The sequence below is a fragment of the Apteryx rowi genome, unplaced genomic scaffold (assembly GCF_003343035.1).
Source record: "Apteryx rowi isolate R43461 unplaced genomic scaffold, aptRow1 scaffold_129, whole genome shotgun sequence".
NCBI classification, from domain to species: Eukaryota; Metazoa; Chordata; class Aves; order Apterygiformes; family Apterygidae; genus Apteryx; species Apteryx rowi.
The window spans coordinates 935,050-952,912 of NW_020447519.1; the positions used below are offsets into that span (position 1 = coordinate 935,050).

The window sequence follows — 17,863 nt, forward strand, 5'->3', positions numbered from 1 at the left end:
AAAACCAAGTTTGAATTTCAGACAAGGAGATCCCTTCTTCTGCATACTGTATATTTGAATGATATAAAGAGGCTGCTCATGTGTATTATAGGCTTCATGGATAAAATGCAGAAATAAAAAATGATTTACTGCTGTAAAAAGTTTTTTTCTAATACAAAAAGCAAAAAATGCGAGAACTCTAAGACTTCACATCTGAAGTGTGGTTCATCTTCATTGAAAGAAAGTAGCTATGGATGTATGAAAAAATATTGTCAAATGACAAAATTATTAGTGATTAAACATGGCTTTTTGGAAGCACATTTCTTTCAGTTCAAAGTTCCATGGGTGTATATATGTGCTTAAGTATAGCCACCTCACACAACTGTCATGAAGATTTACTAGCCCAGACACAGAAATCTACCTGTTTACCCTTTGCCTTAATAAGTGACGATGAAAAAACTTAATGGCATTTTATCTGTCCATCAAAAAAATTATCTCAGACTAGTGGCTCARTAATGTTTTGCAGGGCTGATATGTACTATGCATTTATGTACATATTTGTGTTTTAGTTCTTTCCTACATAGCACCAATGTAACAAAGGTACGAGGTATATCTGTAATATAGTCAAAATTTTTAAATAAAAATACAAAACTATTGATCTAAAATATTTTGAATCTAAATAAAAAAGAACTGATTCACTACAATTTTGCAAAATACCTTTTTGCTTTGCCATGTTCATGTTGAATTCCTGAGGAATACAAATATGATGTTAAAGGGTGAAAGCAGTTTGAGAATTATGTCAGTCTCGGCCTTCTTGGACTGGGACCCGCAGCTCTGACAGCTATTCAAAAATGAAGTAACTTTTGGTTCTGATTCTGTGTAATGAGAATATGACAAAAAAGGGGGTTTTTTGTACGTAATCCCGCAGATGTAAATCTGCTGTCTGTCAGTTTTTCCTGTATTTCATTTTGATGAAGAGAAAGCATTAGAGAGAAAAAAAAAAACAAAAAAACAAAAAAACCCCTCTTCATCAAAAAGCTTAACAGGAAAGAAAAAAGTCTCAAGACAATGTCATGTATTGCTGGTTATTTGTGATGGTTAAAAGAATTATCTGAAAACAAAGAAGTCTTTCACAATGAATCTAAAACACAAAAGCTTTAATAACATTTACATCTGTGTATCATCCATGTCTCCAAATGCAAGTCATGAATAACACATAAACTAGAGTATATAAGGAACAGAAGTGCTAGCACATCATTTAAAATCCAACACACCCCATCGTCAGTGGAATCAAATACACAGCAGGAATGGTTCCAGTTGATAGACACACAATGAAGTCATTGAAAATGAAAACATATTAATTATGTTCCTTAAGGTTAAGATAGCAATGGCTGAATTCTATAATCCTGGCACAATATTAATGCTCAGAATCCATGCAGGAAAAGTGCATAATGTTTCAAAAATTGTGTAAAATTTAGTTTCACTTTACTCCTGCATTTGTGTCTCCCTCATGACTGACTCCACAGCATGGGGGGGTAGCAGGGAGAAGAGCAGAAAGTGCAAGACAAAGACAAAACCAGGGTGAATTATCAACAAAAAAAGATGTTCTTGGTCCAAACAAGCCACTTGCACTACATGAGCTAATTGTAAGAATAGGCCATTTCTAAACTGCAGCTGTTATGTACTTAAGCAAACCCTGCTGGGAGAACTGCTTTGTAGAACACCTCTGCTAACACAGGCACACGGAGAGCCCTCTGACAAAGGAATTCAAAGTGCAGTGTTTAAGGGAAATCTTTTGCTTTTCTGAATTTTCCTGAGGTTATTGCAGGATGTGATCGTAGCTTGTCATTCTGACATAGTTTTCCCTTTCCGTAAATATTTTTCTATTTTCATTATCTTTATGCCTATGTTAAATCAAAACAATGGATACTGAAGGCATTGTGTGTGTGGGGGGAGAGTAAGGGGGGCATTGGGGAAATGTTCAGGTTGTATGATAGAAGCTGATAAGTGTCAAAAAAAAAAAAAAAGAAAAGAAAAACCAGCTAGCTTGGTTATGGTCATTTTCTTTGTATAACATTTTTCTCTAGTCCCCTAGGACTTGTGAGATCACTTACATGGTAGTTATTTTTAGATGTGTTCGTTCTTTATCTTCTCTTTTCTTCTTCCTCCCCCAAATCCTCATCCATGTATCTCTGAAACAAGACTGTTGCACCTGGGTTCCTAACTACATTAACTCAATTGTGTTAGTGTGCTGAGTGCCCCGATCCTTGGCTTCTTTATGCTAAAACCTAAATTCTTCCAACAACAAGGGGTTAATTGTCTTCTTTCAATGCACTTGAAAATTCTTAGCTCTGGGGAATGATGTTTCCATGAGGCTTGAATGTAATTACAAAATAATATAGGCACTCTGTCTTATTTTTGATGAGTGATACTTAAATCCTTGTTGATGTTACTGCATGTGCGTATATTGGGGCTTTTCCTTCAGTGTACTTGATAGCACCACAGATGCAAGGTATTTGCAAATTTGAGCCTTTGGGCTTTAAATGTTGTGCCACTTCTTCTGTTCCTTATACACTACAGATTATGTATAATTGATGACCTGCATTTACAGACATGGGTGGTATACAGATGTAAATGTTATTATAGCTTTTATATTTTATGTTCTCTCTGAAAGATCATTTTGTCTTTGAATAATACTCCTGTTCAGATTTTGGGGGGTTTATCTCTAAAAGAGAATATGAAATGGATATTGCACATCGTATATTTCTTAAAAGTAATTTGGAATTTTAGGGTATGGGATTGGTGGTGACTGATACACTGCCTGGATGAGATATATCCCTTTGAAAATAACAGCGCCGGTACATGCCTGCATCTGTCTAACCTCATAATTCACTTTCACATTGGGTTATGGATGTCTGCATTCAGTGAGTCTATCTTCCCTTTAGGTATTATTTCAGCCCTTTGAGATAATAAGGAAAGTTTAATTGCGTTGTTAATTGATTTTTTGCACAACATTATTACCTTGATTGATTGCAGAGTTGATGAAAATGTTAGACACAGGCAGTGTAAAGTATCAGCCCAGTAAGGAGTGGGAGCCTTGTGGAGAATAGATAACCTTGATGTTAAGAGCTATATCCTTCAGATATGTCTTCCCTTGACATATTGATGGCCCTTGAAAAGGGAAAAGCTGATTGTATGCAGAATGCAATCATTAAACCCACTTCAGCTGGCTGTTGATTAATTTGTTTTTTCCTGAAGGATCTAGTTAAAGAGAAGGCCTCACTAGTATCAACAGCAGCCATTTTCCAAGCTTCAGATTATTCTTAACCCTCTCCTAGAAGAAAGAAAAATGATACTGTCTTGGTTTATACAGGCAAATTGTCTGAAAACATTCAGTCCAACTGCAATTTGAGGATTATAACACTCACTTTACCCCGTTAACTATCTGCTTCCTCTATGACCCCCCTCCCCCTGTCTTCAGTATTCAGCTTCGCAGCAGCCACAGCCAGCAAAAAGTCACGTTTGATGTTTTCTGAGCAAAGCAGTGTTTGTTCTCCACAGAGATGCCAACAGGGATGTCAAGCTAGTTTTGCCATTTTTGCCCAATAACTGAAATACTTCGGTAGTATCTAGCTGCTTCCTGGTGGCCTCTCTGAAAAGACCAGAGGGTTCACTGCACAGACGTAAGTGGTCAAGCTTTCCTCATCCCTGAAAAAGATCTTTCTTAATTAATTTTTTTTTGTTATTGCTTTGGAGATCTTTGAGGTCTTCAGTAGGGCAGTTGCGTGTTGCTCCTGCAAGAGAGCGCGAAGGGTGCTAGGGGGGAAGCCAGTGGGCTAATGACACTGCTCCTGGTACTGACTCCTTCAGCAGAGAGACTGTTTAGCGCCGCCCCAGRTTTAACAGGGGCAGGCATGTGCGCTGTGCTTGGGTATGTTTAGCCAAATAGAGAGAGTGTTTAACCAGCTCTCCAGCCATGAATACATACGATGGGCTAATCCTGGACTACCTGTTACCTCTGGCACACTGTTTCAGTGGCATCCGTTATGAGGGAGAAGATGAAGAGTGTTTATTACCTGTAAGACCTATTGTCTATAAGGCCTTCCAGTGTCAGAAAGGGCTTTATTGGCAGAAAAACWTACTGTGCATTGAGGGATGGCTTCTGTCTTAAGCATTTCCTCCCTTTGTATCAGCAAATGACCCAGGACCTGTAAAACATTTATGCAGCTTTAACTAAGCAATTGCATGTCTTGGAAAAATAATGCTGTGGAGGCACTATCCTTCCGTTAACCAGTGAAAGGTATTGGGTAAAGTAATAGGTAGCGGGTTATTGCTTCCTGCTTAGCTTGGTAATCTCATAGACAGTCTCTGTTAACAATTTGTGTTTGTGAGTGATACAGTGATCAGTGTTGTTTGATTGTTTGGCCAGATGTGTTTTATTAGGTCCAATGTGCACATTTGCCAGTTGGCTTCTTTTTAATATGGGGACATGTTAACTTACGACATAGTAAAGTCTGACAAATTTGAACCAGCCAAATAAGTGAGTAATATTTCAAGCTGTCAAAGCGGGTGAATACTGATTAACTGACACACTGCAAAAGCTCTCACCAATATCCGTGCTCCAGTGGAAAACGTTTACTAAGCATAATACTTGTTAGAAAGTCTTTGGTGCTTTGACTAAACTTTAATGACTCTGACCCTAATAGAGGGGTTTTAATGTGCCTCTCTTGAGCTATTTCTTCGCCTCCTATCCTTTATCTTTAGCAAAAGCTTCCATAGAGGCTAAAAGAGCGCTTGTAAACTAAATTCTGCTGTCCACTGTGATTTAACCTTCAGCCTCTCCCTCATTAGCATGTTTTTAAAAGGGAGCTGAGGAAGGGGGGGGGAGAGTTGAAGATAGGAAACAATGACAATGTTTTGGCATTTGGTACTGCAGGCAGTCAGTGTTTGGGAATTAGACTATGGCTGGTAAGTATTTGGTAATAGCAAATGGTGGTGTATATGCAATATAGCATCAAACTTAATTCTTTCTGTTACAGAGAAGCCCAGACTTAGACTGGAGAAGTAGGCATTTGCTGAATTTTTAGGATGTTTGGAGCTAGACACGTCTCTGATTTCATTTTGTGCTGTACAGCAACTGAGGGGAAGAGAAAAAGGAGCTCACCAGTTGTGTGGGGTCTGGATATGTCTCACAAAGTGCCAAATGCCTTCAGCTTCCACTGGAAATCAAGGGAATCCAGGGCCTTGTAATATCAGTTTCTTAAAGAGGTTTGTTTTTGTATTTATGAAGAATCATAGCAACCTATCATTAGCAATTAGTTAAATGTTTCCTTTTTTTCTGTTGAAGGGCTTGTGGAAAGGAGCAAGTAATAGCATGCAAAGAAGGTTCCCCTAACTGTATCATAATGCGACAGCAACACTATTTCATTATACTCTTTAATTTTGTTTGAGAGACTTTCTTTCCCAGCTTTAAAAATAAAATAGCAACTTGTCTGTTTTTCAGATGACTCCCTTGAGAAATTTCAGACCAGTTGAGCCAGACTGAATTTTGCATGTTTTTTTTTTTTTCCCTAATGTGAACTCCTCCAACAGGAACACATTTGAGATCCAAAAGCAAGTTTTACTCATGAGATGAGCCAAATTTGTGTCTAAACTCTCCAGCAGGGCCCTGCTGCTCAAATTTTTTTCATATAAGAATTTGTAATTTTATTGGAATGCTTTCAGACTTTCCGAGCAATTATTCCAAAAGTTTGCTTTCTGCCCCATAAATCATGGTACATTTGTTTAATCCTATCACAGTTCCTAAAAGAGCTTACTTCCCTCTTTTTCCCCYCTCTCATTTAACTGCTTATGCAATCTGTGCATGGTTAAAGTTTGTGAAGTACAATATAATTATATTCACTTTCTGTTTTCTTAATGACCCTGTCATTCTTTATGGTTTAATTCCATTGCCAATTAATGTAAGTGTATTATTAGTAGAATGTAGGCCAAAGTATAGAGCAGCCTAGAGAAATGCCATTTTTGGATACGTTAGCCAAATCTTCTGAGAGTCTTCTAATATGGCTAATATGGTTAATAATCTGGTTAGTGTATGCTGAACAGCTGAACTTCAATTTGCGGTAAGGATGGGATTTTGCAACCTCCTTGCCCACCATTCTGAATTTATAAAAAGTGTCTCTTATGTCACTGCAGTGATCGTACTGTTGCATTATTAAAAGTAATAGAAATACAATTCAAAACAGCACTGGAATTTATGTTGCAAGTGTGAGAGAATAGCAAGTGCCACCTCCAGCTGCACAGGGAGCCCCATAGTGTACACGGGCAATCACTGCCCCCCATGCAACATTTTGAGCCTTTTGTTCAGACCGCTGCATGGTGACATCCTTTTGTAGCCATCTGTATACACAAACTGGTGCTCACTGAGGTTAGTCCATCAGAAGTCAGGCTCCTGGGCGAATAGCTGAAAGCAGAGATTGTATAAATACAGGCTTTGATCATGACAGAACAAGAAATTGGCTGCAAAACTAACAAGCAGTATTGCTTTAATTGTTATATCGGAATATTTAGTTTGCTGGTGTGGTCCATTTTTTAGACAAATGCATGCTGCCCTCTAGTGCTGATGCTCTCGGCTTTAAACCAACTGAAGGAAGGGAAGAGGGTGAGATGGGTCTGTTTTGGCAGGGAGTGGCTGTACACCTGGTTACTAAAACCGCTTGTCCAATTTGGGGTATTTGGTCATTAATAGAAAGCAATTAAACTTTTGTGACATTAATCTAGAGATGGAGAATGAAAGATATTTTACAGATGTAACCTGATTTGCTTTGGATCCTTACAGTAATTTGTTTCATCTTTAATCTACTAGATTTTAGTTAGAACATATATGAGTGAATGGTTATATGAAGAGATGTTTAAAAGACTGGAAAGAACTGTGAACCCACACTTTTTTCCCTTCATCCCTCTCAAGGGTATTCAATATATATGAATTTAAGTATCAGTTCACCCATAATATCTGGCATGTTGATAAGGTATTTTCTGTATACTTGGATTTCTCTGACTCCAATTTCTAGCTGAATATCCAGTTTATATGCCTGAGTATTTGAAAACATTTGCTTAAAAATTTCAGTGTATTCAACATGAAATATTCTGTAGTAAAGTCTGTGTTAAATTCCACCCATGACATTATTTGAAAGTACAAAATGTTAAAGACATACTGAAGAGACAAAAGCATTTGGATTTTTTGTTTGGTACTTTTTGCTTTATTTTCATTAGAGAGAACCACCTCCCCCTCGCCCAACATATTTYTCTGATGATGATTGCAATAAGCATGGAAAGATTCCAAAGAAATCCCAAGTGTGGGACCTTAAATTGTAACAATGATACCCAGAGGAGTACAGAACTGGTTAATGATTTAAAGTATTATGCCCTAAATGCTCCTATTTTAGCCAACAGTAGAGAATCTGTAGACAGCACATGCCCAGATCAAAGCTGATCATGTCAATGTCATTCAAGGAGGGAGAGATACCCTCCTTTCCCCCTTCTCTCCCCCCTACCCTTTTTTTAAACAAAGTATGACATCTGAGGAACAGTGTGTTGATTGTTCCACTGCCAGGATACGCATAATGGAAACATTAGCTCCAAGATAACTTTTAATCTGTCAGCCTAATGGCTCCTTAATGTGTAGAGGGCTTTAAATGTATGTCAGCCAGGGCTGTATAAAGTAATATAGTTTGTGGCCTGAATGGATCTAGATGACTCCGCACCATGACACAATATGGTTTATTATTAAGTATCAGCTCATCAGCTTATTCCCACGGACTTGGACAAGCTTCTCAATTTTCCAGTAACAGATTATGTGAGAAAAAGCTTGCAGTGCATTTTTTTCCCCTTTCCTCTTTTTTCTTTTTCTTTTTTTTTTTTTTCCTTCCAAATTACAAGTTTCATCCCCAGCTGCACTGGGAGCCCTGAAGTGTATTTACAGCAGGCTGCACTTTATCACACATCAGCTTGACTGCTAGTTTACAYTGAACATTTATGCAGCTCCCTTGGCCTGGGATGCAAACTTCACATCTTTGTATTCCTATCACCTTCATTGCAAATTTTTCCAACATCCTCTCCCTGTTGACTGCTTCCCTTCCCCTTCCCCTCCCCTACTCTCACTTCCCCACATACCCGTCCTTTTTTTTCCCCTTCCTACAAACAGGCCAGTGAGACTTGACATGTCGCAGTACTTGTCTGTGCAGGATACTTGCAATAATTCAGTGTCTTTGTTTGCTTGTTCTGATTCCTCTCAGCTCTAACTCAGGTGCTTAATTCCAGCACCATTGCCATAGACTAGATATACATTTGCTTTTGTGCCTTTCAATAATTTGCTTCAGTCTGAAAGACCACTTTGTGCCCCATGCTGTAGGGTGTCCGGAGGACAATATTACCATTTTTTGGCATCCCTGTGCAGGGAGTGGAGCAAAGAGGCAATTCCTCTCCCCTGAATGCAAAGGCTGCATTCCCTCAGCGTTGCTTCCCGCAGAGGGAGGGGAGGGTTCGGATCAGATGGATGCTGCTGAAGGCTTATGCTCCTTCTTGAGGAAGACTGAAGTGGACCACGTTCCCTCATCCATGGTGACCTCACTTCAAGTATTTGGGGCCTCTGTGTGAGTGCTGTGGCCATGGTGCAGGAATTCCCCTTTAGCCACAATGTCCTCAGCCTTCTTGAGCACGTTCTGATCCCTTTACACACACATAGCTTTGGAGGAATTGCACATTATTTCTGCTTACATTTAGTGTTTCTGTCATCTTAACAGTTAAATTAAAATATTATTACTTTATAACATAGGGAGATTTAGTATTTGTGCATCTGTTCCTTGAGCACTTATGAAAGTGTTTTCTGATACTATTTTAGTTTGTAATTACTTTTCTTTTCCTTTTTTTTTTTTGCTATGATATTGCAAGTCATTTAAGATAACCCTTCTACAGCATCTCCTCTAGTGTATTTAATATCACATGCAGGTAAATTTGGGTAGGGAAGGCAAAATGAGGAACAACATATCTGAATACTAAAACCCTGGAAGCTGCTGAAGTTCAAATGGGTTAGCAGTAGTTCATATTATTAATATGGTGATCACTAGCAGTTGCTTCTGCTGTCAAAAGGGCTCTGCAGGCATATTGAAAGATGCTGAGTCTTCCCATTAGGTGCTCACAAACTCATAGGTCAAAACAGGCGAGACATGAGAAATGGATACAGGAAAGTAAGGCAGCAAGGAGTGATTGTAACAGATGCCTGATTTACACTTCCCTCCTTCAAAATCCATGTAATGGGGAGAAAAAATGGTAGGAATGGCCATAGAAGAGGAAGAAGAAGACAGGTTTCACAGCCTGGGAAGTTGGGGGCACAGGGAAATCAGCAGTCTGAGGGAATGAGAGTTATTTCTATGAGACTAGGATTTCATATTGTGTGACAAGTGATGTGACCAGTTGTTGTACACCTGTAGCTAGGACCTGCTGAAAGAAGTCTGAAGCTGTGTAAGGACTGGGCTTGTCTCAGTCCCCTGGCAGCTGTTTCAGAACCAAAGACATTTGTTTCCTTATCTGCTGTATCCTCCTCTTTCTATTGCTCCTGTTGTCTGATCTGAGGAGGCTAAATAAAATGACTCTGCCTTGAATCCAACCTGTAGTCTAGCATTTTGGAAACTGCAGGCACAACAGATGGATTTAATCATCTGAGATTCCTTTATATTAGCATTGACAGCTTCTTAATCTCTGCTGTTCTTTTCCTGTCTCATTTTGCAGTCTTAGAGCTTGAGCTCCTTTGTACTACCAGTGGTTTGTTCACTGCATGGCGCTGGGTTGTGTGTTGGGGGGTCAGAGTGGAAGTTCAAGTGGATCTCTTTGGGTTGCATACCTGCCTGTTTTTGTGAGGACTTAGTGACTCAGATGTTCCCTTCTGCTTTTTCTCATCTTCCAAGTGATCATCACAGATTTCCGTGTCAAAGAGATCATAAGCTGGAGAACATTCAAGAGAAATGATTGTTCTGTTCCACCAAAAGTCAGCATGAAGAAGAACAAATGTGGCTAAAATTCCCTCCCTTTTGTCTTATAATGTCTTATAATAAGATTATAGTTCTAAATCTGTGATAAGTTTACCACGTTACAGATCAACTCAATCAGTATTCTTTTCTGCTTTTGGCTCTAACAAACCTTCAAAAGTAAAGGATTTCTTGCACCTAATGGCTCAAACTATTGTCCTTGTTTCTCAAAATGTGTTTTTAATTCCYGTAATATTTAGAGTAGTGTTCTTCTTGTTCATACTTTAAAAAAATGTAAACCAAACTCAGTATTTGTAGTGGAAAAAATCTTTTTGCTTTTTTGAAATAGCTCTTTTGACACTTTAAGGAGAAGTAATGATGGAAAGGTGCACTATAAGTTGCTCTTTGCTTGTCACATGAGGTGGCTTGTTCAAGCTAAAGCTCCCCTCTGATTGCCTAAGAGAAGAACCATCTAGGCAGTCTTCATAGCTCTGATTATTTTGCCAGTTATCAGTATTCCAAGACAGTTAAAAACTGCTTTGACATGATTGTTTCTCTTGGTGCAATCTCATCCATGCTAATCATTATAATAGCCACAGAAAATAGGACGACTAGGTGCTTTAGCTGTAAGTTCTGTTGTATACTCAGTTTAGGGAGTTATGATTAGGGTTATGCACTCATTCTGTCCTCCAGACAGACTGATAATCCTTCTAATAAACAGTAAAAATTCATGGAAGGGCAGCCACTCCTTCCCTGAAAGGCGAGGTTGATGGAAGTTTATGTTACAGTCAGCGGAACATGACAAATAATGAGATATGYGACTCCGCTGTTTTGTTCTGTGACTCATCTGGATCTTAGAGAGAGGGAAAACAATTATGAAGGTCCAAGTATAAATAAATAAATCTTTGCAATGTAAAGCAGGTGGATGAGCCTTAGAAGGCTGAGTGGCACTAGATTTGGACAAGCACCCAACATTTTGGAAAAAAATTGTCCCTTTCTGCCTTTGGAAAGTATCTCCCTGGTTTTACAGCCACAGACTCAGTAGAACTAAAAGTTCTCTGCTTGAGTCCGAGTCAACCTTCTGTTTATTCTTTTTTTTCCTGTCTCTTGTTACATATTTAGCACCTCTCCTCTGACCCCTCCAACCTCACGTGTGGTCAAGCTTTGCATGCATCTGTGCTCCCCAAAAGGGTCAGGGAATGGGCTGAATGTCAGGGTAATTTTTGGAGGGTTTTTTTGTTTTGTTTTGTTTTGTTTTATTTATGTGTTTTTAAAAAGCTAGATGGCCCATTTCAATTAACTTATGCCAGAAATGATTTGTTGAGCATTAAAAGCCAAAAATTTTGAAGCAGCACATTTGGAAATATTTTTATACTTCTTACAGTATTCAGTTGGTTTAATATTCTTAATGATGATTATAGAATAAATAGTTCAGATATGATTAAATGGATTTTTTTTTAATTCAGAATGAGTGTGAGAGAATATATAATCTAATACTCCCAGTTTAGCAAAAAAAAAGATAACGTGTGCTACTGAAAGTCTGAGAAGATTAGGCTCCTAATTTCTTGAAAAAATACTTGAAAAAGTACTTGATTTATTACAGGAAGTCAAAGTGATAGTGAAAATAAAAATTGTCAACTATACATAAAATTGTAAGAATTTCTGTAAGAGAAGTATAAAGTGAAAAAATTTTAAACTCCTTTGCAAGAGGAATTTTTGCTTCAAACCAGCTTTGTTTATGCCCTTAGATGAAAAGGTTTTTAAGAGTTTTAAATTAATTTGACTAATGGAGGTGTTTTTCCTGAATCAGAAGTATTGTAGGCTTGACGCTGTTTGTAGACAGGTATTTATTCTCCTCTGAATGTTGTAGGTAGGGGATTATAACCTGTAAAGGAGGTTCATATTAATATTTAAGGGAATTTTGCAGCTTCTGTTCATTAATTGTAGAAAATCCCAAGTGCCTGTGAAAAAAATGATAATGATATTGATATTTCATCCTGAAGGGTCTCAAAACAATTTACAGATTGGTAGTATAACCATCACTGAAATGCACCCAGCTTCTTGGTGGAACATGGCAGCTGTTTAATAGCCCATAGCAAAACTACACAACAGCAGGTTGTGGAAAGAGAGATGAATATGGATCAAATACAAATTGGTGGTGGAGGATTTAGGTACTGTACTCAAATTAGGCTAGAATATTGAGTCTGTGTCTAAGAGCTACACTCTCTCTGGCCACAGCTCCTAATACAAGACCTGTGGTTAGCTCATGTGAAAGACAGACAGAGGACTGTATGCTGAAATGTAATCCCTGCTGTATACTGTAAACCAATGTGTTTGACAAACAGTTTTAATTGTGAATAGTTTGCTGTTTGCAGATGTAGAGGGGCAGTTTATTAAAAACATTTGATGTTAAAATGGGTGCCTTAGGGGGCAGATGTGGCAATAGGTTTTGATGGAGGTGGCAAAAGTTGGCTTGACTACTTAATTTTTTAAATTACTTTTTAAAGAAAACTGAATGCTACTGAAGACTRTATTGCCAACAGCTGCACCAGCTGTGTTGGCTGAGGAGTGGTTTTTTTATAGATGTAGAGCATTATTTGTTAGGAAAAAATGTGAACCAGCAAATGTAACAAGATGCTACCTGATAACAATACCTTTAGGTCACTGTTGCCTTGAGCTGAGTTTGGGCCTGAGACTGTATTGACAGAAACTACACCATATGATCTACAGCTCTTGCATATCCCATTGCAACTCCTTTGTACCATTTTCCATATAACATACAAGGACCTACAAAGCTTTTTCACTCTAGGAAAGGGTATGGAAGTCCAGCTGCATAATGGCTCTCTGCAACACATGCCCAATTTAAAAGGAGCAGACATGACTTGAGCAATTTTTCATGTGCTTTACTATGCATGTATGTATTTATTTATTTATTTGGATAATTGGGTTTTCCCTCAGCTAAGGAAAAGCCAGTGTTGCTGACATTACAATGTGTTTGTGAAGAAAGACTGATACCACAAACACATGCAAGCAACTGCAAGGTCATTACTTACCCAGCATAATTAGAACATCCATTCCAAAGGGGGAAAACATTTAAAAGATAAAGGGTGTATTTAAAAATGATTCTTCCCAGTGCAATTTTTTCATAATTATAGTTTTAACAGCTTATGGTGATGGTAGGAGCAGCTACTTAAGAAAAATTAGAAGCCTCATTCAGGGCAGATGATCCCTCAAGAGACCTTGTGTTGTCATTTCTCAAGAGCCGCAAGCAGAAACCTCATTCAGAATGGCTGCGTGTTGTTTTGATGTATAGGGAGTATACTTAGCTTATTATGACCAACACTGGATATTTTAATTAAAAAACACCACAAATGTCAAAAATGTATTATTCCCCCCGTATTCCTCCCCCGTCTGTGCGCAAAAACACAAGTGTACTCATGCTCCTGAACTGTGAGAAATGAATACAATTGCAGATGGGCAGGAGAGAAGCTGTAGGTTTCCTAAATTCATATGTGACATATCAGCATCAAAACTCTTTTAGCAGCACAGATGCCTTTTGTAATTCTCAGAGTTTTCTGCAGTTGCCAAAGGGAGGTGGGAAACGGAGAGGCAAAAGAAAACAGAAAACAACCAGTCACTGCATTTAATTTATGAGCAAGACCATTGTTTTACAAATAACCTTCATGATAAATAAAGTCTCTCGGCAACATTTTCAACTGTGCTTTTATCAAGCCTCTCTGAGCAGTGTGTGTAATATGCCTGGCAATCGAATCACAGCTGTGTGCCTTGGTAGGGAATCTCTGCGGAGACAACACTTCCTTAATTTAAACAATTGTAGGCTGCAGGAGTTCAAAAATTTCAGCTGACTTTAACTGTCACTAGCCCAAGCACCTTTATCCCCAGGCGAGCAGCAGCAGCTGGATTTCATTTCCTGCTGCCAGACTGTCCGACATCTTTGCTGAACATCCCAGGAACCGAGCATCTTTACTTTAAGGATTTTATTCAAGGTGACAGCTCCTCACACTTTAGCGTTCAGATCACCTCAAGTAGCTGAGATATCAGTGAAAATGAGAGCACTTCTGCAGCAAACTCCAAATTTAGATTGACTGAGGTTATCCTTAGGCCTCTAGACCCAACCTCCATGACAGAACAGGCCTGCCAGTAACTTTAAAACTACAGTGGAGTTTGTAATGATGTCTGGGGAGAAATATTCTGCAGGAACGGTGGAGAATACTATAAGCGATAGGAAATGATGTCAGATTTAGTTAGGGCTGGAGACAGTGTTAGAATATCCTTGGCATAATATGGCACCGGTATCTCTGTCAGCATCTCTGTTTTCTGTCACCGCACACAATTCGGGGCCTGTCTGTAGTCCTGACAGTGTCTTTTCAGATCAGGTTATTGCCAACTCGGAGACTCGCTCAGCGCAGCACCATACAGCCCCCTTTGTTTGAAGTCTGCCCTTTTGTCATTAATGCACTTGATGTCTATTTAAATCTGACGGTGAATGCAGTATCTGTTTTCCTGTCAAGAGATCATTGACAATATTAATACCTCGTGTCCTTGCCTCATTTTCTAAGCGCTGACACCTAGCTGCAGTCTCCAGCATTCATCAAACAGCACTCTCTCACCAGCATCTCTATAAACAGGCTTGCTTCCAGTCCTTAAGAAATGCGGCCGACCTCAAACAAGACTTTTATCAATGCCAGGGAAAAAGGAGTCTGAAGAATGCCATTAATAAACTGTTCATATCCTTTGCATTTAGAGCTCTAAATGGCCTTGTTACCAGTCTAATGCCTTCTCCCTTTTGCCTTGGAATACCATCGGTTTGGGAGACAAAAACTTGCTTTTCATTAGGTGCTTGTTTAGGAATGGTAATTTCATCCCTTGAATGTGGAAGTCGCTCCACCAGTCATTGAAATTATTGAAGATAGCTCCATGGAGGAGGGGAAAGGGATCAAGCACTGCACCATATAGTCCCCATTTGTGTTATCTTGAAGAGGAATGTGTTTTTCACAACAAATGACAGGCCTATCAATTTATTTTTCTATAGGAATGTGTTACTATCTGATGTCTTAGGAAGAAAGAAGAGCGTGGGTTAACATTAATCTTGCAAAGCCCATGCCTTCCAAGGCTTTAGTTGCTTATTTGACACACCTTATACTGCAAATGTAAATGCAGATTATAGAAGCATGCATATTTAATTCATACTGTGGGTGGGTTACAGTATTTGCTACATGAGTTCTGGAAAGCTAAAATTGCAATAAACTGAGGATCTGCTCTCCCCCATCTTTACCCTTTGTGTGAGGCAGTGTGTGTCTCCTTTGGGCTAGGTTATGTTTGCCCTTGTGGAGGTGAGCTAGATACTTCTATGATCACTGTGTTAGATAATCCCAAGATAGAGGAAACTCTCTCACCTTCCCTCTGTGCATGGGAGATGACTTTAATTTGACTGTATGTGCCTGGGGGCACAAAGAATGACTCTGCTACTAAAATTTAGCATCTTTGAGGGTGTTTGCAGGTGGGATGTGACTGTGAACTTACACATACCACTTGGTACCACTAGCGGGGATGCTTTTGAATAAGGTAGTAAGATCTGCAGGTATGTATGTCTCACCCACAGCAGTTAAGACTTCCTCAAGCTTCTTGCCTCCTGTTTGTACTAAGAATAATGTGCCTTTTCTCCAGAAAGCAGTGTTCTGGCTAGCATCCTCTATGTACTGGTATTTAGTGTAATTTATAATGGCATCTGCTCTTGCTCACGTGCATTGTTTGGAGAGTTGCTTTGGAAATGTTTTTGCTAAATGTTTATTTGTATGTCTGGGGAAAACACTGGGTTGTGGAGGGCCAAGTGTTAGGAGGTCCCAAGCTCTAGCCCGTGTCTGTCGATAACTTCCCTTGTGGGTTTCAGCCAGTCACTTCAGTTCTCTGCCACTGCAAAGCACGGACAGTGTGAGATGCTTGCAGGATGACTTTGTGAATGTTTGTAAGATTTTTGCTGGATCCACATCAAGCTGTAACTAGTTGCTGCTTTTTTTCTTTTTTCTTTTAGTTATAAGAAAACTCTCTAACCTTGTAGTAGAGAGATTACAAAGAGTACAAAATATAAATCCAGTCCAGATTCTCGGTTTTCCAAAAGTGGTAGAGAGGTACTGTGATTTATAATAGAGTATGTGATGTGCCAGTGTGATGTCATCCCACTTTTAAGACACTTATGGATGTATGCTTAACAGGCTAGCTCATGCAGGTATTTGAGTGTAAGTTGACCCAGTGGATTAAAAACTGCTGCTTCAAATGGTTATAGTGAATATTTCAAATGCACGAACTTTCTTTTGCAGCACAAGAGAGAACTGTTCCCTTCCCTCCACTGCCCCCCTCAAGTTTCTCTGGCTATGTGCCTTCTTTGCATATTATGCTACCACTGTCCTAATTGTAATTCATTTCCTTTTACCGTAGGTGTTTTGGGAAAATGCCACTACGTTTACTATGGAAAACATTCCGAGGGCAACAGATTCATCCGAGATGACCAGCTATAAAACACAGCGTTGCTTCATGCCTCTTCAGTCCATCTAGATAAGAAGCACAAATTGCATCTAGATTTTAAGCATGTAACTAAAGTCCTCCAGTGCCTTCTGCTGACTTTGCCAAGCCTGTCAAGATCATCCTTCTATCTTAGTCTGAGTAGTCACATAGAGATTGACATGATTGCCTTTAAGCAGGTCCCATCCACCAGTGTGACAGACAGCTGCAGCCAAGCACCCAGCCTGACAGGATGAACACCGTGATGGATTGCCTGGTCCTATTGCTGCTCGCAGAAGAGCAGAGGTCACACCTGGGTCTTCTCTGAGCACGCGCGGTCGGCTCTTTAGCAAAAGCAGCGTGTTTCTCTACAGCTTGCCTGTTGAGTGAGAGTGGCTGACAGTATCAAAGTGTTTAGAAAAGAGAGAGGCTGTAATTTCAGATGAAGAAGCCCCTTATCTGCTCTTACTTTTCCCCGCTGAATTAAGGACTTATGTTTCTATCTCACACATGCATACGGAAATCCTGTTTATAGAGCTTCACCCCTCATCCCCCCAACAAATGAGTCTATATGGATTGTTTATTTCTTTCAAGAGGAAAAATATATCCTGAAAATATTTCAGCCATGCACAGTACTATCAATTTGTATTTTTGTTTATATGTAAAAAAAAAAAAAAAGGTGTTTAAGCAATTTTACAGGCAAACCAAATTTTGCTGATTTTTAAATTAAATCTCAAGGTTTACTAACTCTTACCTTCAGAAAAGGGATCATTTTTAATACTGCAGAATAGTAGCACAGAGGACCTCATGCTTAACTGTATATATTTTGAAAAAGCCTCAATTACAATCCTGACAGGGTGTGTTATTCCTGGTTTATTGGACAAGATACTTTTAACTTGCACAGAGATTGCATTTAGAAATAAATGCTTAAATTTAGAAAGAAAAAATGCTTCAAAAGGGGGGCTATAAAATAAAATTTCCACCAGGTGAGTATGATTATTTAGAAGGAAAAAGTGGTAAATAAAAGTAACTGGTGGAATTAACATAATTAGCACCTTTACTAATATGTTCTAGAAAAGAACTGTCATTAATCCCTTTTGATGTATATGTAAGCAATGCTTCTGTCAACTTTTCAGTGACCAAAATGAAAATGCATAGCATATTTCCTGCTTTTCTGATAAACAAGTTGGACATATTAAGAATCATAAACTTGTTACTGTGAAACAAATTCCCAAAACTTAATAAATATATCGTGTTCAGTGCTACTGGATCCAGAGGAATTGGCCAAGGAATGTGCAGAAATTCTGACCTCTAGGCTATTCCAAACCTGTCCATATTGGTTCCAG

General features: G+C 38.9%; 1 protein-coding gene across 1 annotated transcript in view; it reads left to right on the forward strand.

Moving 5' to 3' along the window:
- The window catches only part of LRMDA (leucine rich melanocyte differentiation associated), a 693,402-nt gene extending 676,270 nt beyond the window's left edge, over nt 1–17,132 (forward strand). The window contains exon 6 of the mRNA XM_026056035.1: nt 16,455–17,132. Within this exon, the coding sequence (XP_025911820.1) occupies nt 16,455–16,534 (80 nt within the window). The 3' untranslated portion in view covers nt 16,535–17,132. The remainder of the gene's footprint in view (nt 1–16,454) is intronic.
- Nucleotides 17,133–17,863: the final 731 nt, after the last annotated feature.